Raw genomic sequence first — 23520 nt, forward strand, 5'->3', positions numbered from 1 at the left:
TTTTTGTTTATGGGTTTATGAGCGCCTGTCTGACCCGGAAAGGAAAAACAGAACGGGGGACAGAAGAGGAAAATTTCAAATGAGAGTAGTATAGCTTAGAAAAGGATAGCGGCAACAGAGCCCGAGGGTTCTGAAGCACCAGTTTAGGGGAAGCGTTAAGATAGTGCTCGACGGACTAGGACGGTTGGTGGGCCCCATATGAACTTCGAGTTAACCCAACCTTCAGTTCAACCGAGCAATAGCAGTATGGTATCAAATAATATGATATCATATGCTAACGCCTCGATATCATTGTCAGAAGGGTTCACTATCTTACCGTAGTTGAATTTTCCCTACCTGTCATCTACCTCACTCGTTTCCATAAATTTGGATTCTTCCTAGTTTGATTTAGAAATACTCATAGATTTGCTAAGAGAAAAAATATATTCAAGTGATTGATTCTACGCGACTACATGGTTATCCGATAACTCAATTAGGATATCATAAAAACAGAATCTAGAAAAGGTGTCTCTTAAACTCATCAACAATGAACTATAAGCTTAAATAGCAATAGCTTTATTAATATCGTCAACTTATCAACGGAACAGGAAAATAACAGTGCTCTTCTTTAAAACCTTATCACTAATTGTGGTCAACTTCTCAAACAAACTTTTATACTCAATCTACACGATAGGGGTTCAATTCAAATAAACCGTGTGCCTGTTTTTAAATGCCCGAAATAAATGATCTGAACTATCTACTCATTCTTGCTTATCGAAATCATATTTTCTATTTTAAACTTCGATTTATGAATTTCAATCCTAACCGAAACGTGTATAGATCTATCAAAAGTAAATAAATAAATAAAAACAAATGTCGAAAGTGTATTACAAACTGAAATATCATATTTGTCAAAACAGCATTCCCGTCCAATGAGCCCCTAGTTCTTGTAAAATGCTTGATTTAAGAATAAGCCAACGAAATTCATAAACCGCAAATGCACACTTTCTAGAGCATTGGGGAGGCGAATACCATTACCTATACCTAACCTAGCAATACTTGAAACATCCTAATTCTATGAAACTAAACTAGCTAACTACCTTACCAAACAGATTATGCCCTATTGAAAAGTATCACTTTATGTCGGCAAAATGTGATATTTTCACTACAACATTTTCCCATTGTTCAACGGAAGGGAGGGCAAGTGTTTCAACTCCCATTCATCTTATCAGCATGGATCATGAAAAATTGGGACACCATTGAACCTACCGTTAATTTAATTTAAATAAAGGTGTCCAGCACGCCTTCTAATTTGAGTCATATTATGATCCATGCTTGGCAAGATGTGTGCAACGACCCTCTCAGGACAATGATAGTAAACCATCATTATCACAAGCATGCACACCGCCGCCGTGACCCATGGGAACCCAGGGTACGGAATTCTGAATCTGAATTATGAATCTGAATTCTGAATCTCAATTCTGAATCTGAATTCTGAATCTGAATTCTGAATCTGAATTCTGAATCTGAATTCTGAATTCTGTTCTAAGTTTTGAATGCTGAATTCTGAATCCTTTTTTTATGTTCAGAGTTTATTTTTACCTTGAATCTTAGTTTCAAATCAGAATTCGTAATTTGAATTCTTGATACTTTGGCTGATTTCTAAACAGAAGGATATCTTATTTGAAATGTTGGTTTTTTTTAACTATAAATTAATTTAAAAAAAATCATGTTATGTGATGCATCACATTTTCAAGGTAAACTCTAATGGTTTGGTACCAATTGCTTCTATCATTCAAATTGTCTGGCGCGCAGCAGCTTATAGATCTCTTCAATTTAAACCGCATCGATTCATCGCGAGATGTTTGATTTGTTTGTTTTTCGTGACGTTGTTAGCTATCCTACAGGCTGGAGAAGAGTCTCCCTCCAACCAGGCAGGGGGGGTCGGCCATTTGGCGCAAGCCTGGCGCGTGACACGTAGCACGGATAGAAAATATAAATCAAAGTCGAGCACGAGATCCCTGTCATAATTGCGCTTAGGATGTTCCGAAGATCTCGCTTTACGGGGGAAGGTGGGCAACGAGAAAAACAAGCCGCGAAATGGAAATCGTGATAGCCGATCATTATCTGGTGTGGTTTTGGAAGCAATTTTTGAAGACTCTCTTAGGCGCGGAGAAAGATTCATCTAGCTCAGCTGAACTATCGCTAGAAAAGCGTGGCTGCTGCCCTTGCCTCGTGGCAAATATGAAGGGTTGAGAGGGTGAAAAAGGTCGCCGTAATGATTTGTAACGAAAGACGCTCGATTACGATTGGCGAGAAGCAGGGAAGGAAGTACGATGAAAATAGGTATCGTTGAAATTGTAACGACAATCCGATTGATTTAAAACTATTGCTGACCGGCTTGGACGCAATTGTAAGTTAATACTGAACGTCAAAGCATCATCCATTTCGATTTTGGATGAATGTAATGGACTAAATGTTGAAAAAGTTATGTATGCAAATGTTTCAAAAGTAGATTTTTTCAGCACAAGACGTAAACGAATAATAACATCGAGTGCTGAAAAAATCTAGTTTTATCACAAGTTGCTTACACAATTTTATGCAAGTTCGATAAATCCCTTGAGAATTTACAAACAGTCACATGAGGAGATCGTGGTCTGAACTTGTGATATATTTAGCATGTGATAAAGCTCAGTTGGCAAGTCAGTTGCTTCCTAAGCCCGATATCCGTGAATCCTAAGAGTAAACATCGAGCTCAGTTGTACCGGATAAGTTTTTCAATGACTGTCCATCAACTGCATCGTTGATATAAGTCGCGAATAACATAAACATGTTAAAACGACTACAATCAAAACAAAAGAAATGTACTTTTGCTAAGAGAAAACAGCAACGAAAAAAACCACTATTCAATACTTTTTTTATCAGTGTCCAAAATTTCACAAAGTTCAACGAGAAAAACATGATTTCAGCAATATTTTTAATTTGTTTTCTCAAACTAAAAACTCATACACAGTGTTTTGGTAGAAAACAGTTCAAGTTTTACAATGTTTTCTGCACACTAACATTGTATTCGTTCCGCTCGGGATCACGAATCTCCGTGTCACGGGAGAACTGCTCAATTAAACGAAGTTCGAAAGGGAACTCACCCGAATCTCAGGACGCTTCATTTCTTCTGAAATCCTATAAAAACTTGCTACGAGAGCACAGAAACTCAACGTATCCCTGAGAATGCAGGACAATGTTCTTCTTAATCAGGGGAAACCCGATCCTTGCCAAACTTTCATTTTTGTCATTTCTGTCATTTATGTCAATTTTGAGATTTTTGTTATTTTTGTCATTTTCGTCATTTTTGTCATTTTTGTAATTTTTGTAATCTTTGCAATTTTTGTAATTTTTGTAATTTCTATAATTATTGTAATTTTTGTAAGTTTTGTAATTTTTGTAATTTTTCTTAAGTTTTGTAATTTTGGTAATTTTTGTCATTTTTGTAATTTTTGCCATTTTTGTAATTTTTGTCTGGGGACACTTTTGACGAGTGTTTTGGTCCTATTTTCCTATGATTGCTATAATTTATAGAAAACTTTAGGGTTCAAATTTAATGCCGAAACGTTTGATTCATTGCAACTTGTTTCGAAAAATAATTTACTTTTTTTCTCAAATCACTATGACACGAATTTTTCATTTGGCGAAGTAAACAATGTAGTTTCTTTTTTTCTTATAGATTTTTTTCAATAATACACATTTGAAGTGATTATTTAAACAAATTAAAAAAAAAAACGTTTTTTTCAAAAACGGTATGCTATTAAGAAGAATTATAATCCATCAAAAAAAAGATGTTCCCGAACAACAAGAATTTTTATTTTGCATTTGAACGCTTTCATTTCATAGTTTTTCATTTGGTCACGATGAAAATTTATTCTTTTTGAATCAGTGTATACATTGGAAGGTTGAACTCCCAAAAAACTGGTACCTACATAATAATATAAAAAAATCTTATGAATATCAATAAAATTATCATAACTTTTTTTATTTCTTTGAAGATGATGAAGGTCATAGATGTGAAAAATATTAAATAATAAAATTTTCATCTCAATTATTTATCAGAAAAAATTATGGGAATTACAGAAGTTTTGAATTTGGAAAACATTGATTTTGAAATTTTGCTGCCAAGGTATTAATTAAATAAATGTTATATGAAATACTTCATCAAGACTCATCTATGATTATGATCTTAAAGCGAAAAAAAAAAATACGTTAGAATCGTTGCAATAGTGTAGCGAAAGATCGAAAAAAATATTCTAAATTTTGACAAATCTTAGATTTGTGAATACACGCATATTTCTGTCATATTGGCAACTATGTAATAAAGTTTTTCTATTTAAACGAAATCGAACTTATCGAAAGCATTTGAGAACTTCGAAAAAGCTACACCAATTTCGATAAGATTGGACAAGAACCTAAGCATATACAATACGTGAAAGTAGGTATGGCATGCAAGATTGTATACAAATCTAAACGAAGGAAATGCTGCTACTTTGGAATTTTTCTATGAAACTATTAAAAGCACGCCATTATTTAGATGAAAATATCGAAGAAAACTAGTACTTATCTTATATTAGATGTTCGCTTTAAAAGAATCTCTCCGGCCAATTTGATCATTTCGGAAGAAATGCAGTTTGACGATTCGTTGACTAACACAAGCGCCACTTGTGGTAGGTTTTAGAAACTTTCCTTGCGAAAGCTTTCTTCAACAGGCCGCGTCATCAGAAAACCAAGCGTTGAAAACATTCGGCATTTTTCTTTGATTTTCGCTTATTTCAAAACACATTTAAAAAACTTCACGACTTACTAACTCACCCGCACTTTGCACAGCTTTTGATTGTAATGCAAACACTTGAAAAGTTCTAGAATACACAATTTTCGATATTATTAGGCTTAGAAAGAGAAACCGTGGCAATCAATAAACAGTGTTGCTAGCTCCTCCTTTCATTTTTGTCATTTTCTGAAAATTTTCGTAATTATTGTAATTTTTGTATTTTTTTTATTTTTTGTAATTTTTGTAATTTTCGTCATTTTTGTCATTTTTGTCATTTTGGTCATTTTTGTCATTTTTGTAATTTTTGTCATTTTTGTAAGTTTTGTAATCTTTGTAATTTTTGTCATTTTCGTAGTTAATGTAATTTTTGTAATTTTTGTCTATTTGTAATTTTTGTCATTATGTAGTTTTTGTAATTTTTGAAATTTTTGAAATTTTTATAATTTTTGAAATTTTTGTAATTTTTGATTTTTTTTTGTATTTTTTGTCATTTTTGTCATTTTTGTCATTTTTGTCACTTTTGTCATTTTTGTCAATTTTGTCATTTTTGTCAATTTTGTCAATTTTGTCAATTTTGTCATTTTTGCCATTTTGTCATTTTTGTCCTTTTTGTAATTTTGATAATTTTTATAATTTTTGATATTTTTGTCATTTTTGTAATTTTTGTAATTTTTGGTATTTTTGTCATTTTTGTCATTTTGGTCATTTTTGTCATATTTGTCATTTTTGTCATTTTTGTCATTTTTGTCATTTTTGTCATTTTTGTCATTTCTGTCATTTTTGTCATTTTTGTCATTTTTGTCGTTTTTGTCATTTTTGTCATTTTTGTCATTTTTGTCATTTTTGTCATTTTTGTCATTTTTGTCATTTTTGTCATTTTTGTCATTTTATGTCATTTTTGTCATTTTGGTCATTTTTGTCATGTTTTGTCATTTTTGTCATTTTTTGTCATTTTTGTCATTTTTGTCATTTTTGTCATTTTTGTCATTTTTGGAATTTTTGTCATTTTGGTCAATTTTGTCATTTTTGTCATTTTTGTCATTTTTTGTCATTTTTGTCATTTTTGTCATTTTTGCCTTTTTGTCATTTTTTCAATTTGTCATTTTGTCATTTTGTCAATTTGTAATTTTTGTAATTTTGTCATTTTTGTCATTTATGTAATTTTGGTAATTTTTAAAATTTTTGTCATTTTTGTCATTTTTGTTATTTGTGTAATTTTTGTCATTTTTGTCATTTTTGTTATTTTTGTCATTTTTGTCATTTTTGTCATTTTTGTCACATTTGTCATTTTTGTCATTTTCGTCATTTTTGTCATTTTTGTCATTTTTGTCATTTTTGTCATTTTTGTCATTTTTGTCATTTTTGTCATTTTTGTCATTTTTGTCATTTTTGTCATTTTTGTCATTTTTGTCATTTTTGTCATTTTTGTCATTTTTGTCATTTTTGTCATTTTTGTCATTTTTGTCATTTTTGTCATTTTTGTCATTTTTGTCATTTTTGTCATTTTTGTCATTTTTGTCATTTTTGTCATTTTTGTCATTTTTGTCATTTTTGTCATTTTTGTCATTTTTGTCATTTTTGTCATTTTTGTCATTTTTGTCATTTTTGTCATTTTTGTCATTTTTGTCATTTTTGTCATTTTTGTCATTTTTGTCATTTTTGTCATTTTTGTCATTTTTGTCATTTTTGTCATTTTTGTCATTTTTGTCATTTTTGTCATTTTTGTCATTTTTGTCATTTTTGTCATTTTTGTCATTTTTGTCATTTTTGTCATTTTTGTCATTTTTGTCATTTTATGTCATTTTTGTCATTTTTGTCATTTTGGTCATTTTTGTCATGTTTTGTCATTTTTGTCATTTTTGTCATTTTTGTCATTTTTGTGATTTTTGTCATTTTTGTCATTTTATGTCATTTTTGTCATTTTTGTCATTTTTGTCATTTTTGTCATTTTATGTCATTTTTGTCATTTTTGTCATTTTTGTCATTTTTGTCATTTTTGTCATTTTTGTCATTTTTGTCATTTTTGTCATTTTTGTCATTTTTGTCATTTTTGTCATTTTTGTCATTTTTGTCATTTTTGTCATTTTTGTCATTTTTGTCATTTTTGTCATTTTTGTCAGTTTTGTCATTTTTGTCATTTTTGTCATTTTTGTCATTTTTGTCATTTTTGTCATTTTTGTCATTTTTGTCATTTTTGTCATTTTTGTCATTTTTGTCATTTTTGTCATTTTTGTCATTTTTGTCATTTTTGTCATTTTTGTCATTTTTGTCATTTTTGTCATTTTTGTCATTTTTGTCATTTTTGTCATTTTTGTCATTTTTGTCATTTTTGTCATTTTTGTCATTTTTGTCATTTTTGTCATTTTTGTCATTTTTGTCATTTTTGTCATTTTTGTCATTTTTGTCATTTTTGTCATTTTTGTCATTTTTGTCATTTTTGTCATTTTTGTCATTTTTGTCATTTTTGTCATTTTTGTCATTTTTGTCATTTTTGTCATTTTTGTCATTTTTGTCATTTTTGTCATTTTTGTCATTTTTGTCATTTTTGTCATTTTTGTCATTTTTGTCATTTTTGTCATTTTTGTCATTTTTGTCATTTTTGTCATTTTTGTCATTTTTGTCATTTTTGTCATTTTTGTCATTTTTGTCATTTTTGTCATTTTTGTCATTTTTGTCATTTTTGTCATTTTTGTCATTTTTGTCATTTTTGTCATTTTTGTCATTTTTGTCATTTTTGTCATTTTTGTCATTTTTGTCATTTTTGTCATTTTTGTCATTTTTGTCATTTTTGTCATTTTTGTCATTTTTGTCATTTTTGTCATTTTTGTCATTTTTGTCATTTTTGTCATTTTTGTCATTTTTGTCATTTTTGTCATTTTTGTCATTTTTGTCATTTTTGTCATTTTTGTCATTTTTGTCATTTTTGTCATTTTTGTCATTTTTGTCATTTTTGTCATTTTTGTCATTTTTGTCATTTTTGTCATTTTTGTCATTTTTGTCATTTTTGTCATTTTTGTCATTTTTGTCATTTTTGTCATTTTTGTCATTTTTGTCATTTTTGTCATTTTTGTCATTTTTGTCATTTTTGTCATTTTTGTCATTTTTGTCATTTTTGTCATTTTTGTCATTTTTGTCATTTTTGTCATTTTTGTCATTTTTGTCATTTTTGTCATTTTTGTCATTTTTGTCATTTTTGTCATTTTTGTCATTTTTGTCATTTTTGTCATTTTTGTCATTTTTGTCATTTTTGTCATTTTTGTCATTTTTGTCATTTTTGTCATTTTTGTCATTTTTGTCATTTTTGTCATTTTTGTCATTTTTGTCATTTTTGTCATTTTTGTCATTTTTGTCATTTTTGTCATTTTTGTCATTTTTGTCATTTTTGTCATTTTTGTCATTTTTGTCATTTTTGTCATTTTTGTCATTTTTGTCATTTTTGTCATTTTTGTCATTTTTGTCATTTTTGTCATTTTTGTCATTTTTGTCATTTTTGTCATTTTTGTCATTTTTGTCATTTTTGTCATTTTTGTCATTTTTGTCATTTTTGTCATTTTTGTCATTTTTGTCATTTTTGTCATTTTTGTCATTTTTGTCATTTTTGTCATTTTTGTCATTTTTGTCATTTTTGTCATTTTTGTCATTTTTGTCATTTTTGTCATTTTTGTCATTTTTGTCATTTTTGTCATTTTTGTCATTTTTGTCATTTTTGTCATTTTTGTCATTTTTGTCATTTTTGTCATTTTTGTCATTTTTGTCATTTTTGTCATTTTTGTCATTTTTGTCATTTTTGTCATTTTTGTCATTTTTGTCATTTTTGTCATTTTTGTCATTTTTGTCATTTTTGTCATTTTTGTCATTTTTGTCATTTTTGTCATTTTTGTCATTTTTGTCATTTTTGTCATTTTTGTCATTTTTGTCATTTTTGTCATTTTTGTCATTTTTGTCATTTTTGTCATTTTTGTCATTTTTGTCATTTTTGTCATTTTTGTCATTTTTGTCATTTTTGTCATTTTTGTCATTTTTGTCATTTTTGTCATTTTTGTCATTTTTGTCATTTTTGTCATTTTTGTCATTTTTGTCATTTTTGTCATTTTTGTCATTTTTGTCATTTTTGTCATTTTTGTCATTTTTGTCATTTTTGTCATTTTTGTCATTTTTGTCATTTTTGTCATTTTTGTCATTTTTGTCATTTTTGTCATTTTTGTCATTTTTGTCATTTTTGTCATTTTTGTCATTTTTGTCATTTTTGTCATTTTTGTCATTTTTGTCATTTTTGTCATTTTTGTCATTTTTGTCATTTTTGTCATTTTTGTCATTTTTGTCATTTTTGTCATTTTTGTCATTTTTGTCATTTTTGTCATTTTTGTCATTTTTGTCATTTTTGTCATTTTTGTCATTTTTGTCATTTTTGTCATTTTTGTCATTTTTGTCATTTTTGTCATTTTTGTCATTTTTGTCATTTTTGTCATTTTTGTCATTTTTGTCATTTTTGTCATTTTTGTCATTTTTGTCATTTTTGTCATTTTTGTCATTTTTGTCATTTTTGTCATTTTTGTCATTTTTGTCATTTTTGTCATTTTTGTCATTTTTGTCATTTTTGTCATTTTTGTCATTTTTGTCATTTTTGTCATTTTTGTCATTTTTGTCATTTTTGTCATTTTTGTCATTTTTGTCATTTTTGTCATTTTTGTCATTTTTGTCATTTTTGTCATTTTTGTCATTTTTGTCATTTTTGTCATTTTTGTCATTTTTGTCATTTTTGTCATTTTTGTCATTTTTGTCATTTTTGTCATTTTTGTCATTTTTGTCATTTTTGTCATTTTTGTCATTTTTGTCATTTTTGTCATTTTTGTCATTTTTGTCATTTTTGTCATTTTTGTCATTTTTGTCATTTTTGTCATTTTTGTCATTTTTGTCATTTTTGTCATTTTTGTCATTTTTGTCATTTTTGTCATTTTTGTCATTTTTGTCATTTTTGTCATTTTTGTCATTTTTGTCATTTTTGTCATTTTTGTCATTTTTGTCATTTTTGTCATTTTTGTCATTTTTGTCATTTTTGTCATTTTTGTCATTTTTGTCATTTTTGTCATTTTTGTCATTTTTGTCATTTTTGTCATTTTTGTCATTTTTGTCATTTTTGTCATTTTTGTCATTTTTGTCATTTTTGTCATTTTTGTCATTTTTGTCATTTTTGTCATTTTTGTCATTTTTGTCATTTTTGTCATTTTTGTCATTTTTGTCATTTTTGTCATTTTTGTCATTTTTGTCATTTTTGTCATTTTTGTCATTTTTGTCATTTTTGTCATTTTTGTCATTTTTGTCATTTTTGTCATTTTTGTCATTTTTGTCATTTTTGTCATTTTTGTCATTTTTGTCATTTTTGTCATTTTTGTCATTTTTGTCATTTTTGTCATTTTTGTCATTTTTGTCATTTTTGTCATTTTTGTCATTTTTGTCATTTTTGTCATTTTTGTCATTTTTGTCATTTTTGTCATTTTTGTCATTTTTGTCATTTTTGTCATTTTTGTCATTTTTGTCATTTTTGTCATTTTTGTCATTTTTGTCATTTTTGTCATTTTTGTCATTTTTGTCATTTTTGTCATTTTTGTCATTTTTGTCATTTTTGTCATTTTTGTCATTTTTGTCATTTTTGTCATTTTTGTCATTTTTGTCATTTTTGTCATTTTTGTCATTTTTGTCATTTTTGTCATTTTTGTCATTTTTGTCATTTTTGTCATTTTTGTCATTTTTGTCATTTTTGTCATTTTTGTCATTTTTGTCATTTTTGTCATTTTTGTCATTTTTGTCATTTTTGTCATTTTTGTCATTTTTGTCATTTTTGTCATTTTTGTCATTTTTGTCATTTTTGTCATTTTTGTCATTTTTGTCATTTTTGTCATTTTTGTCATTTTTGTCATTTTTGTCATTTTTGTCATTTTTGTCATTTTTGTCATTTTTAGCATTTATAGCACTTTTTTCGTTTTCTGAAAAATTTTATGACAACTTTTGAAATAGGATTGATGATTTTAATGAATTTCTTGTTTTTATATGAGTATTCACGCAATGCAAAGACTCACTTCACAACACATATTAAGGAAGCGTTATCATTACTCTTATGTTATTTTTTATTTCGTTCTGGGATTCCCCCAGCCTGTGGGACACTTCTGAATCACATCTCTTTATCGATGCGATAGTATGAATTACTAACTATAGTCGGCTGGATTCCAGTGCTAGAATTTACTAATTGAGTTCGTTGCTAGATGTGTCGGAATGTTGCTGCTACAGCTTATGGTGGTCAGTTTATGTTTGGCGTCCAAAACTGGTAATCTGCACTTTGTTTGAGTAATTATTTTTTTTAACTAAATTTTGAACGAATACAGTTGCCGAATCATGTGGAAACAAACAAATCAACGTCAAAACAACACGCGAAGAAAATGGCAGTAGTGCAACTCCTGGTTCCTGGCCATGGCATGGAGCTCTCCTCAGAAGGGGAAGACCGACTTCCGTTTATGTTTGTGGGATAACGATAGTTTCAAAGGATGCCATCGTTACGGCAGCGCATTGTATTTACAATCCTTCGTCTAGGAGTAAATTTGCTGCCGGAAATTTCTACATCAAGATCGGAGAGACTAATTTGAAAAATCCCGGCAAAGAAACACAAGAGCATAATGTGAGTGAAATCATTGAACACCCGCGATACGATCATGGGTCGGGCAAGAACGATCTCGCAATTTTGAAACTGAGAACGTCGATCAATTTTACGCCCTACATCCAGCCGATTTGTTTATGGCGTGGAAATTCTACACTATCGAAGCAACCGAACCAGTTAGCTGCGATCGTTGGCTGGAGTCGAAGTCAGGTATCGGAAATTCCGAAAGATCTCACGGTCACCTTTACTTCGGTTGTTTCGAATGATGTTTGCCTAAAGCAAAGCACAAGGTCGTTCCAAAGTATATTTCACGAAAATCGAACGTTCTGTGCGAATCATCCTAACAAAACCGGATTCAATTCTGGAGACAGTGGCAATGGATTGTACGTTAGGGTTGATGGAGTTTGGAATTTAAGAGGTATCGTCGCTGCGGCAAAGTATGATCCCAGTAAATTGTATGTTGGAACCAAAGATTTCGCTATACTTACCAATGTGGAGTTCTTTACCCATTGGATTTCGTCAAAAATTTCTCTACCCAAACCTGCCAACAAAAATAATTTATTGCAATTGGCTAGGTGTGGAATCGCTCAACGACTGCCCGATAATCGATTCCAGTATCCCTGGTTGAGTGTTCTGAACTATCAGAGAAACTACTCAGTGGTTGATAAAACACGACCATGTGGGGCCATTCTGATACATCCAAGTTTTCTGCTTACTTCCGGTTCCTGTATTAACACCGAAATCAAGTAAGTTGTTTGAAGAAAAAATCTAACTTATGACTAAATTTCACACTGTGTTCCAGTTACTACCAACCAAACTTACGTAATGGTACCACGGTTTTTGGTAAAGACAACAAAAATATCATACCCGTAAAGGAAGTTTTCAAGCATCCGCAATATGATAGTCGTAAAAAGGTGAATTACATCGCTCTGGTCAAACTCGAATCTCCCGCACCTTACATACCAATCTGCCTGTCACCATTTTCCTCGAGATATCCCCCGAATGAGCGACTGGAGGTTCCGTTCCTACAGCTGCGTCAGAACCAGATACACCTAGACGTTCTAAACGCTTCTGTAGTCGACTGTAGCCGGGACTACGGCAACAGATATCCGGATGCAAGTGCCAATGGCATCCGGTGCGTTGCTTATCAACCGGTCGAGGAACGGGAGTGTGGCTATAAGGAATTTCTACTCAGTTCTCCGATCCAGACCTTACACCGTGACAAATACTACGGTCTAGCTGTTTCTAGCTTCGGTCCCCGTTGTCTCACCTCGTCCATTTCAGAAGGTTACACCGATCTGATGATGCATCTGAACTGGATCGCGAAAACCATCAAAGAAAACAGCTAGGGCATTAGACTGTTAAAAGGTGTAACGACCAAAAAGTGATTAAAGTACCCAAGCAACCAAAAATCCCATAAAACAGGTACAAAAACGTTTACTCAGCCCCATCACTGATATGCAGTACGTTCTATGCAGCTCAAAATTTTAGTTCTTATTGATACTTTCAAGTTCCAAAACAAGTCTTAATGATCTTCTATTCAGCTTCCAGCGGCCTCTTAATTCAGCTTCCAAAAAATCGCAAAATGAGCAAAAAATCTCTCTCTTTCTCAACTGAACCGTTGGCTTCGGTTCATATCACCTTCTCTTGATTTTTTACTGTGTTCTGTACTGGTGCCGCCATGATGCCCCGCACCGGATTTCAAACTCGACAAATTGATCAAAGGCTTCTTTCCTAGATTTCCTACATATATCGCATCATAACTCAAGTACAAAATTACTTATTGGAAAAAATAACTTGCCCGGCTTGGTGATCGAACCCCGACCTTCGTGGTGAGAATCGAACACGCTACCACGAGACCACGCCTAGATGTTGTTCTAACTGAAACTAAAACTCGAAGAGGTGATTTGATTTTGAAAGCACATCAACGCACTTTTTGTGACTTATCAAATCCCGTTTGAGCACTTTTTTGTGCCCTTTATGTGACTTAAGTCCCGTATAACGTACGTATAGATCACTTTTGCAACTTTCAAATTCATTAATGAGTACATAAAGTTCACTAAAGGGAATTGGGCAGTTGATTCTCTTTGTCAGCCAATATGTAACTTTCAATGCCTTCATTCAGGTAAATATGTGACTTTTGGTTGCTTGGGTAATCCTTCTTCTCCTTAGGTACGAATTGGACTCTTTTTTTTTGCCGCATTCGCCAAATCCGATTGAAATAGCACAGAACTTCTCAGGATTCGTTAGGAGTGGTTTTTTGAGCCACTCGTTGACCTAAACTTTCTAGTAAACCAGATAATTTCTTGCGAATTTCGACAACTTCATGTTTTAAAATATCACAGGGAAAAAGTATAGTTTTTTCAACAATATTCATCATATGTTCAACTGTATTTATGATTGATTCTTTACCATAGATATAATAGATTTTCTGGTTGATATTTTGCGTTCAGCTATACATGTAATAGACTCAATTACAGTTGTATGATTGTTTTAATGCATTCAACTATAAATATAATAGATTTAACTATATCAGTATGATTGCATACATACATAATATTAGATGGTAAATTCAACTTTACTCATATGATTGGTTCAACTATAGATATTGTAGGTTCAACTTCACTTACATGATTGATTCAACTACATAAAGTCTGCTTCATTTAATATTGGAACACAAACAATTGCGTGTAGTTCAGTCATTTATTAACGAATTCATAATTTGTTTTTCATACAAATGTAGCATTTTCTTTAGTCTTTCATAAAAAAAAATTAAAAAAAATATTCATTGCTGTTTCGAAGAAATTCTCGTACTTTTCCCGTAATACGGCACATTAGGCGGCGCACACCCTTTTCGTCCACCGTTTTGGCGATTTGATTCCACCAGTTCTTCATTTGAGTCATGTTCCTAACAAGTTTTCCCTTTGCCTTAAGCCTCCGCTTCGTGATTGCCCAGTATTTCTCTATAGGCCGGAACTGGGGGCAGTTTGGGGGGTTGAGGTCCTTCGGTATTACGCTGACCCCGTTCGTTGCGTACCATTTCATAACCGTTTTGCTGTAATGGCAGCTTGCGAGGTCCGGCCAAAACATTACTGGACGGTCGTGGGCACGAATAAACGGCAGAATCCGTTTCTGTAGGCACTCTTTTTTGTAGACTTTTGATGTCATTGTCTTGTCAGTGAGAAAGACTTTGGTTTTCTGTCCACAACTGCATATCCCCTGCCAAATCATGTACTTGCGGGCGAATTTATCCGCAAACACGAACTTAAATTTTGCAGGTACATCCCCCCGAGCCGTCGCCAAGTAAAATTTTTGACCTGGGATTTGCCCAAAGTCCGCCTTCACGTAGGTCTCATCGTCCATCAGAATACATCCGTCGAACTTGGTCAGCACTTGGTCGTACAGCTTTCGAGCACGGATTCTGGCCACATTGTTCTGCTTCAGCGTCCGATTTGGCTGTTTGCTGGCTCGGAATGATCTATTTCTTCCCGGAGACGAATTCGTCGCACCGTACTGTGAGCGGCCTGGAACTTATTGGCCAAATCGCGGTCTGAAAGATTGGGATTCCTCTTGACGGCCTTGATGACTTTCCCACGCAGTTTCCGGTCGACAGTTCCACTCCGACGCTTCGAATGCGGCTTCCGAGCCGTCGTCAATGTTTCCTTGTACTGCTTGATAACACGCCATACGGTATTTCTGGGCATTTTAAGCTGTTTAGCTAGCTTCGATGCCGACAACAATGGATTTTCAAGAAAACTGTGCACAATTTGATCTCTCCGTTCGGCTTCCATGGCGGTTGTTTACAAAATGCTATCGTTTGGTGTTATGACATAAATACATGGTGAAAGGTAATGAATATCCCGACACGTGGGTGAAAAAAGTTTCCAAATCCGTCCACTAGGAGCGTCACAATGAGCAAAAGAATTTGTTCCAATATTAAATGAAGCAGACTTTATATATTTAAATTTATATTTTATCACATATCATATCACGGTTTCATAACTTGAACAATCCCAACAGTTGATGATTGAATCCTGCAGCTTAAGAACAGCCAGCAGTTTTGGTTCTACATGGGTCAACCTTTGACGTCACAATCCTGGAATCCGAAAACTATACACAGTAAACGAAAATTTCCGAGTTCGGTAATTGTTTTACCGAAATCTTAACATGTGTAAATCGCGGAACTGTTCGGTAATTTTTTCTGTAAAAAATAAACGAACATCGGTAAATCGATTCTTCATTTACCGATGTTCGTTCGTTTTTTACCGAAAAAATTACCGAACAGTTTAACGATTTGTTGAAAACGTTAAAAAATGCATTTTAAAAAATTTTGCCAAAAGCTGAAAACCAACCACTGTGGAGGCATAATGAGAACCCTGAGCGCGATCCCGGAGGCTGTACACGACGATGTTGACGAAGTTTGACTGCGTGGTAATGGACGACGAAACCTACGTCAAAGCCGACTCCAAGAAGCTTCCGGGACAGTGTGGCTTCAAGCCACAGGTACAAATGGCTCGCCAAACCAGATATTTATTCGCGAACTTTGACAGTTTCATGTGCTTGAAAATATCTGCTAGCTTTCCCCTTCCTTTTGCCGTATAAAACTCCTGTCCCGGAAGCTGCTTGTAGTGGGCTTTGACGTAGGTTTCGTCGTCCATTACCACGCAGTCAAACTTCGTCAGCATCGTCGTGTACAGCCTCCAAGATCGCGCTTTGGCCGTCGTATTTTGTTTATCATCGCGATTTGGAGTCACTACCTTCTTGTAAGTCGATAGTCCGGCTCGTTTTTTGGCTCGATGCTCGGTTGTAGACGATAAACCCAGTTTATTTGCGGCATCTCGGAGAGAGAGGTTAGGGTTTCGCTCGAAACTACCGGCAACTCTCTTTGTCGTCTCAGCGACTTCCGGTTTTCGATTTTCCCCCGATCCAGAGTTCCTGGCTGTCGACAAACGTTCCCCAAACACTTTAATTACATTTGTAACGGTTGATTCGGCAACTTTTAGCGATTTTACCAGCTTTGCGTTCAAGTAGCTCGGATTTTCGTGTTGCGCGAGCAAAGTTTTGATACGCTGCTCTTCTTCCTTGGACGGCATTTTGACAACTGAAGAGTGAATTCCAAAATCAAAATAGGAGCAACACTCTACACACATACACACCTTCAAAATGAGGGGTGTTCAGGTTTTTTAAATGCAAAATTGAAAGAATTAAGAATATTGACCAGATTTTGACCGTATCACCCTTTATGGCGTGTGCAAACTTTACAATTTATCAGTTTTGAGTTAAATTGATCTTTGATAACTGATAAACTTTTGAACTTACATGGAATTTCAAGTCCGATTATAAATCTATTATTTATCCTTCATTTTATCAGCGATTCAGATCTTTCCTGGATATTTCAGTTTCACAAATACAACGATTTAAAAATTTAAATTCTAAAATTTAATTTCATTTGAATAGATAAGAGAACAACTTTTTCTGACATCATTCGAGAAAAGCATTGAACATAAGATATTTAGGATATTTTGTCGAAAACTGCAAAACGATTGTTTTATTCTTTGAAAAATATCAATAAATCTATTTGGTTAAAATCTTTTTTATCGTATTTTGAAGAATTAAAAAAAACAGTCGATATTTTAACTTCTATAATTAGTTTCTCAGAAGTCGGAACACTTTTGCCAAAAGTGTACACATTTTTTTTAAAATTTTTACCGATTTTCAGAAGTAAGAGCTGAATAAAAAATTGGCATAATTGGAATCAGGAATCAGGTAATTTATAACCGAAGACGGCTATTTCAATTTACTGTGGAGTCGAGTAAAGTGTGTTTAAAAATAATCCAGACGTTTGAAAAATTTTAAAGCAAACAATATATTCATTTCTCACAGGATTTCTTTCACGGAAAAAATGTCCCATTTGTTTTAAAAACATTTAATCGTTTTATTTGTCATCTTAAGGTACACAATAGTGATCGTCACCTAACACTTGGAAATTATTGTTTGATTTTCTTCTTTCGATTTAATAAGGTGGCGATTGCGTCTAACGCCAACGAACAAATTCGTTGGCTACATTTTATAACACTACGATTAAGTTGGTAGAACGTGTGGGTGTGCTGTGAATTTTCGGGTGATCTTAACGGATCTGCTTTCCATTTACAATCGATTATCGAATTTATCTTAATGGTGGGTGAAATGTGCTTGATGGTTCGAGAACGATATAAAAAATCTTTCCCGGCAGTTTATCTACGGAGAGTAGATGTTATGAAAAGCTGGGTCGTTTTGTTTCCCAAAGGATGGTTACGTTTCCAAATGAAACTTTTTGATTTCTAGAACTTTTATTTTTTTTATTGGGGTTTCATTTTATATTCAGTGTTTCAGGAATGTGATGTGTAGAATAATTTTCTAAATTATTGTTTAATGGTAACTAATTGTCATGCTTGTAACCGGTGCTCAGCAATAAGCTTCATCTAACTTTTTTTTTGTCTATAAGGAACACTTTTTCGTGAACGTTTGTGGTTTTGTGGTAAGAATGATTCTGTTTGGAAAATTCTCTTTATACTTTTAAATATCACCTCATCATTTGAAGAACAATACTTTAAAAAAAATCTGATCACAAATCGTTGTTTTCTTCAAACCTATCAACAAAACTATAGCCATGGTCGCTCGTCTAGCTTCCGCCTTAAATCCTAACTGAGTAACAATTCGGGGGTGCTTCATTAAACTATACGTAAAAGTGGGTTAACAAAGACTAAACATCCATATCTAAATCAACTACATCAGATGACAAACTTCAACAAATACTATTTAACACTTTCCGTTTTGTCCATTTCGGAAGCAAAGTTTTTCTTTTTATACATCTTGACTTGTGGTTCCATATCGCAACTTGCATTCAACTTGTTTTTCATTAATTTAGTACGAATATCGTTTATTTGGCTTTGGTGTTGAACTTTTTTCTCATGCATTTTGTTCTTGCTTGATGCGTCTTTGTTCTGGTCTAAATTAAGATAACTTCGACTGTAACTTAATACATTGCGTTTTACTTCGTACGTCTTTCATTACAGCTATTTATAAAACAAAGATCATTTATGGCAAAACGAGTATTTCGTATTTCCTATCAGGGCGAGTTCCCGGCCGAGGAAATGAGCGTTGAATAATTTTCTAAATTACTAAAATAATAAACAAATGAACTTTCGCTCTATAACTACATGTATGGTACACTAAAGTGATGTCTTTTTTATACAGTATTGCTAACATTTGTGCTTTTAGTTGCTAGTGGTAATCTAGAGATATGAATTTCCGAGCTGGCTCGAATGAGTCTCTGGAACACCGTGAGCTTAACGCGAAATAAAACCAGAGGCAGGGCGTCAATTTTGATATTGGAAAGTCATGAAAACTTTAGAAGTGGAAACAAGTGCCTTTTTGTTGTTTAAAAAAATAACCAATTGAGTATTCTGACTTCTGAGTCCTGAACTAGGTGTTGTAAATTTTTTTTTTCATATATTACAACACGTACATACTTACAAATGCGATGAACTAACCAACTAAGCCGCTGCGGCTTAAAAATTGTTCCGGGCGCAGCTGGTATCCCGAAAAAAGTTACAGTAAAGGCCTCGTGATCATAAAAATATCTCTGAAATGCACCCGGATTCATGGAACTGGAAATTTGTATAGAGTTTGGAATCCCGGTCAGCCCTGATTGGTGCACAACTGACCTTATTGCTAGAGAGGTCAGTTGGGCTAGCGATTGCTCGAAGTCGGTTGTTCATATTGGCTCTCATGATGGGAGAGTAAAAACTGAATAGACGCCAGGAGGGACTGGTTCTAGAGGTGTAAAAACGGAGGAAGCAGGTTCTACTGCCTTATCTAGAAAAGCTACCTCGCGAAGGGCCTCTCGACCTACTGGTCAATGGCCACTTCTGTCACAATGTCACCGGATCGAGTGATGAAGCCAGATTTACGATGAAAGGAGGGAACCTAATGGGGGCAAATTACTTTTAGGACGACAATCTCAAGTAAATATTGAGCAAAGGACTTCGGGAAAAGCAGCTTACAGCTGAAGTACAGAATGAGTCGAAATCATACAGCTTAAAGCTTAGGAAGTACTAATGTTTAGTAAGCCCGCCTTTACCACATCTCGTCGAAACCATGTCAGTTCTGCTTAAAAAAATCTTCGGAAGTAGCTGGCATCCCTGGCCCTGCGATCAAGAAACTCTCTCTACAATGTACCCATGGAACTGGAAATTTGTGGAGGGTTTGGAATCCCGATCGGCCCATTTTCAAAGTCTATCTCGAGATTGGTGTATAAATGACCTTTATTGCTAGCTAGACGCTGAAGAGGTCAGTTGTGCTAGCGATTGCTAAACGTCGTTTTTTCAGATGGAAGAGCAGAGAGTTCTACTGCCCTAAATAAAAAAAACTACCTCGCAAAGAAGACCTACTGCTCAAAAACCACTTTTAAGTATTGGACACAATCGAATTTGGGTCTGGAAAAATTGATTCTGATACAGAGACGTTTTGTCTGTGGTGACGTCTTTTGAACTGTCATCAAATCGAGTGTGGTAGCCAAATTTATGATGAAAAGAGTAGAGAAATTACTTCCAGGAGAGGAATTACTTCCAGGACGACAATCTTCAGTTAATATTATGCAAAGGACTTCGGAAAATGCAGCTTACAGCTGGAGTGCCGTAAGAGACGAAATAATACAGCTTAAAGCTTAGAAGAGAAAACAAATAGAGGAAAATTTTATGCACTCCAAATCAAGTGTGATATTAAACATCATTTCACCCAGAACAAGAAAAAAGTACTCTCAGATTATGTGCTATTGAATCCAATCGCGAGATCACGGAAATAGAAGCAACCAGCTGTTGCGAAGTGACGTGTTTTTGTCAAGTTGTTGCAAACTACCTCGAAAATTTGAAAAATGTTCGGAAAAAAAAGGATATGCGCCGATGGACAAGACTCTTGTGACAAGAACCAGTAACATGGACAAGGGCGGATATTGATGTAATTACAGCTTATAAAATAACCGGAAGTCACCCTCAAAAGATTGGGACCCACCTCAATGGACGACGAAACCTACGTCAACCAGGATTCAGGAACACTTCCCGGGCCACAATTCTACACGAAATTGACAAGGACGGACGGACAAGGAGGTGGATGATGCCGACTGCACGATGGCAGTGGAAAAAAATTGAGCAGAAAGCTCTAGATGGCGACCTACATATTTGTACCTATGGTCTGGGGTCCTGATCCTCTATAAAAAGCATCAGTATCCCCCTCTCTTCTGGCCCGATTTGTAATCTGAATATTACGCCAAGCCTGTATACTGCAGTGGCTATCAAACAATAAAATCCGATTCGTCCTCAATCCACAAAATTCTCCAGATCTCCGACCGATTGAACGATACTGGGCGATTATGAAGAGGATCTTTAGGAAGGAGGAGGAAGATTCTAAAAGCATGGAAGAATTCGAGAGAAATTTCAAGGCAGCATCCAGGGAATGCACAAAAGCTACTGATGGAAGGCATTTCATCGAAAGTGCAATTATTCTTTAGAACATAAATTTTTGACTTATGTTTACCATGATATTGTTTCTAATCATATTGATCTTCAATAAGCAGGATAGGAAAAAATTAAAATAACAAAATTATTTCATTTTTATTCACAGAAAGCTGTTGCAGAAGAGTTTTCGATACAGTCCTCACATGTTGCCGGGATTGACGACAGAAACGATGGTGTCATTTCCTCCAGCTTGACCGAATCGTTTAACACTTGTTACCTCGCATCGCTCGAGTTCTACGACATAAACTTGACCTTGTCGTGCTTTTACGTTTAGGACATCTACGAAAAGCTGACCGCTGTTGACCCAACGGAAGGATCTGGTCCTGACGGCATACCTCCTGCAGTTCTGAAACATTGCACTCTATCTGTTGCTGCCCCGATTAGCAGAATTTTAAATCGATCACTTAAGGAAACGTTTCCTACCCAAGCAACCAAAAGTCCCATATCTACTTAAACTCGTGCCTCGAAGGTTCAAATTTCGCTGAACAAAGGTTCCAAAGGGAATTGGTATTTTCTCGAATTTTTTCGAATGTGAGCATGTAAGTTCTAAAAGGTTCCTCAAATAGCCTTTTTGTGACACGGAAATCGCATCACTCATTATTAAAGTTATAAATAGGGCATGAAAACATTGGATTGCTTCGTATCAGCCTATCGGTGCTTTCGCGAAATTTAGAAATCACGAGCTTTCGACACCCCATCTCGCGTACCGCAGGGAAGTCACCTTGGACCCCTTCTGTTCATAGTTTTCGTGAATGACTTATGTAAAACTTTTCAATCCGACACTTTGCTTTATGCTGATAGTCTGAAGCTGTTTAGGAAGATTATCAGTGCCGTTGACTGTCTTGTCTCACAAAACGACACGAAACATGCCTGGTGCCGCTTAAATGGAATGACGGCAAACGCCAAAACATGTAAGATAGTCAACTTCACTCGTGCACGAAGCACAGTCAACTTCAAATACCAACTCTCGGGATCTACATTGGAGAATGTCAAGTCCACTCTCGACCAGGGTGTGAAAATTGTCAACTAACTAACATTCGCTGAACACATCGCGCTCACGTCTGCGAAGGGATTTGCCGCATTAGGATATTTGCGTCGCCGCTCAGGTATGGGCTCCTACTCAGAGTACACACTATTACCGACTTGAACGTGTCCAGCAAAGCTTCGTTAGGTACGCTCTACGGCGCCTTCCTTGGAACGCACCATGAAGGACTTCCGCGGTACGAGCGAAGGTTTGCCGTGATAAGCATTGCTTCTCTTGAAAAGCGTCGTACCGAGCTTCAACAAGCATTTGATTTTTATGCTTAGCCAATCGTGTTGACTCTGCTTACGTACTGGAACGTGTCAACCTTTACATATCCACTAGGACACTACGACAACGTCAGTTCCTCTGGATACCTTTCCACCATACTGCATATGGCCGAAACCATCTTTTTAAACTTCTTTGTAAACGTAGATTTAAATTAGGATTATGCAGTATTTCTTAGTTTCAAGTTATAGTCTTTACGGTATTTCAATCAAAGACGAACTAAATAAAAAGAAAGTACGAAGGATAGTCATGGTTCGGGGATTAGATTGAAGTCTTTGAGACCCAACCGGTTGTCCTCTACGAGCACAAGACGTGGATATTGCTCGAGGAGGATCTGCGCACACTCGATTCGAGCGACGAGTGTTAAGAACCATCTTTGGCGTCGTACAGATAAACGGAGTATGGAGACGAAGGATGAACCACAAGCTCGTGCGACTCTACGGCGAACCCAGTATCCAAAAGCAGGCTAAAGCTGGACGGATGCGCTGGGCAGGACGTTTTGCGAGAACGCCGGACGCCTGTCCTGCAAATCAGGTGATTGATATGAATCCGGTAGGAACGAGACGAGCAGGGCGCAACGAGCGAAGTGGTTAGACAAAGTGAAGCGTGATCTGGCGAAGGTTGGATGCTTGGGAAATTGGAGATCGATTGACATGGACCAAGTGAATTTAGGGAATTATGTTCAACAAGTTAAGTCGTGAGACGGAAAAACATGTACCTCTGAGACCCGACGAGACGTTGAAGCCATGGATAGTGCTTTGTGAAGAATCTCCTAAAAGGCCCTGTTTTACTCGAATTGACAAGAGAGATACAGTGAATACTTAAAGATCGTTCTTTAACCGTACGAGTAGGTTTCTTTAGTTTGGACAGGTCATCCAACCCATGAAGACCGCTCAGGGGTGCTTCAAGAACTACCTACAAAGGTTCGGACATCTGGCCACGACTTTCTGCCAAGAATGTGACGTCGCGTTTGAGACACCCGGGCACCTGATATTCGTTTGTCGAAGGAAGGTTTGAATGGTACGTTGCCCTTGCGTACCAGAAACGGCAGCCGGAAATTTTGTGCAGAAAAAGTACGACGAAAACGGAACTTGACCTTTCACGATTGCTTTCAAAGGTATTTGGAATCTCGCAGCAAATCGCGATCGGTGTAGAATGATCTCACTTTTGGTGTGTATCTGAGCACAGTGCGTAGTAGGTCCGACCTTCACCT

General features: G+C 34.6%; 1 protein-coding gene across 1 annotated transcript; it reads left to right on the forward strand.

Moving 5' to 3' along the window:
- Positions 1–10992: 10992 nt before the first annotated feature.
- Positions 10993–15617, forward strand: LOC129745547 (serine protease 41-like). Its single transcript, XM_055738675.1, has 3 exons — positions 10993–11117; positions 11176–12190; positions 12247–15617. Exons 1-3 carry the CDS (start codon positions 11066–11068, stop codon positions 12791–12793), a joined length of 1614 nt encoding a protein of 537 aa, XP_055594650.1. The 5' UTR covers positions 10993–11065; the 3' UTR covers positions 12794–15617.
- The last annotated feature ends 7903 nt before the right edge of the window (positions 15618–23520 follow it).

This window comes from Uranotaenia lowii, chromosome 2 (genome assembly GCF_029784155.1).
Source record: "Uranotaenia lowii strain MFRU-FL chromosome 2, ASM2978415v1, whole genome shotgun sequence".
In the NCBI taxonomy this organism is placed as follows: domain Eukaryota; kingdom Metazoa; phylum Arthropoda; class Insecta; order Diptera; family Culicidae; genus Uranotaenia; species Uranotaenia lowii.

What these genes read in the sequence shown, in the direction of transcription:
- LOC129745547 (XM_055738675.1), top strand. Translation starts at nt 11,066, where the DNA reads ATGTTGCTGCTACAGCTTATGGTGGTCAGTTTATGTTTGGCGTCCAAA. An exon ending in ATGTTTGGCGTCCAAAACTG is followed by an intron (nt 11,118 to 11,175) that starts GTAATCTGCACT and finishes GAACGAATACAG; the next exon opens with TTGCCGAATCATGTGGAAAC. An exon ending in TGTATTAACACCGAAATCAA is followed by an intron (nt 12,191 to 12,246) that starts GTAAGTTGTTTG and finishes ACTGTGTTCCAG; the next exon opens with TTACTACCAACCAAACTTAC.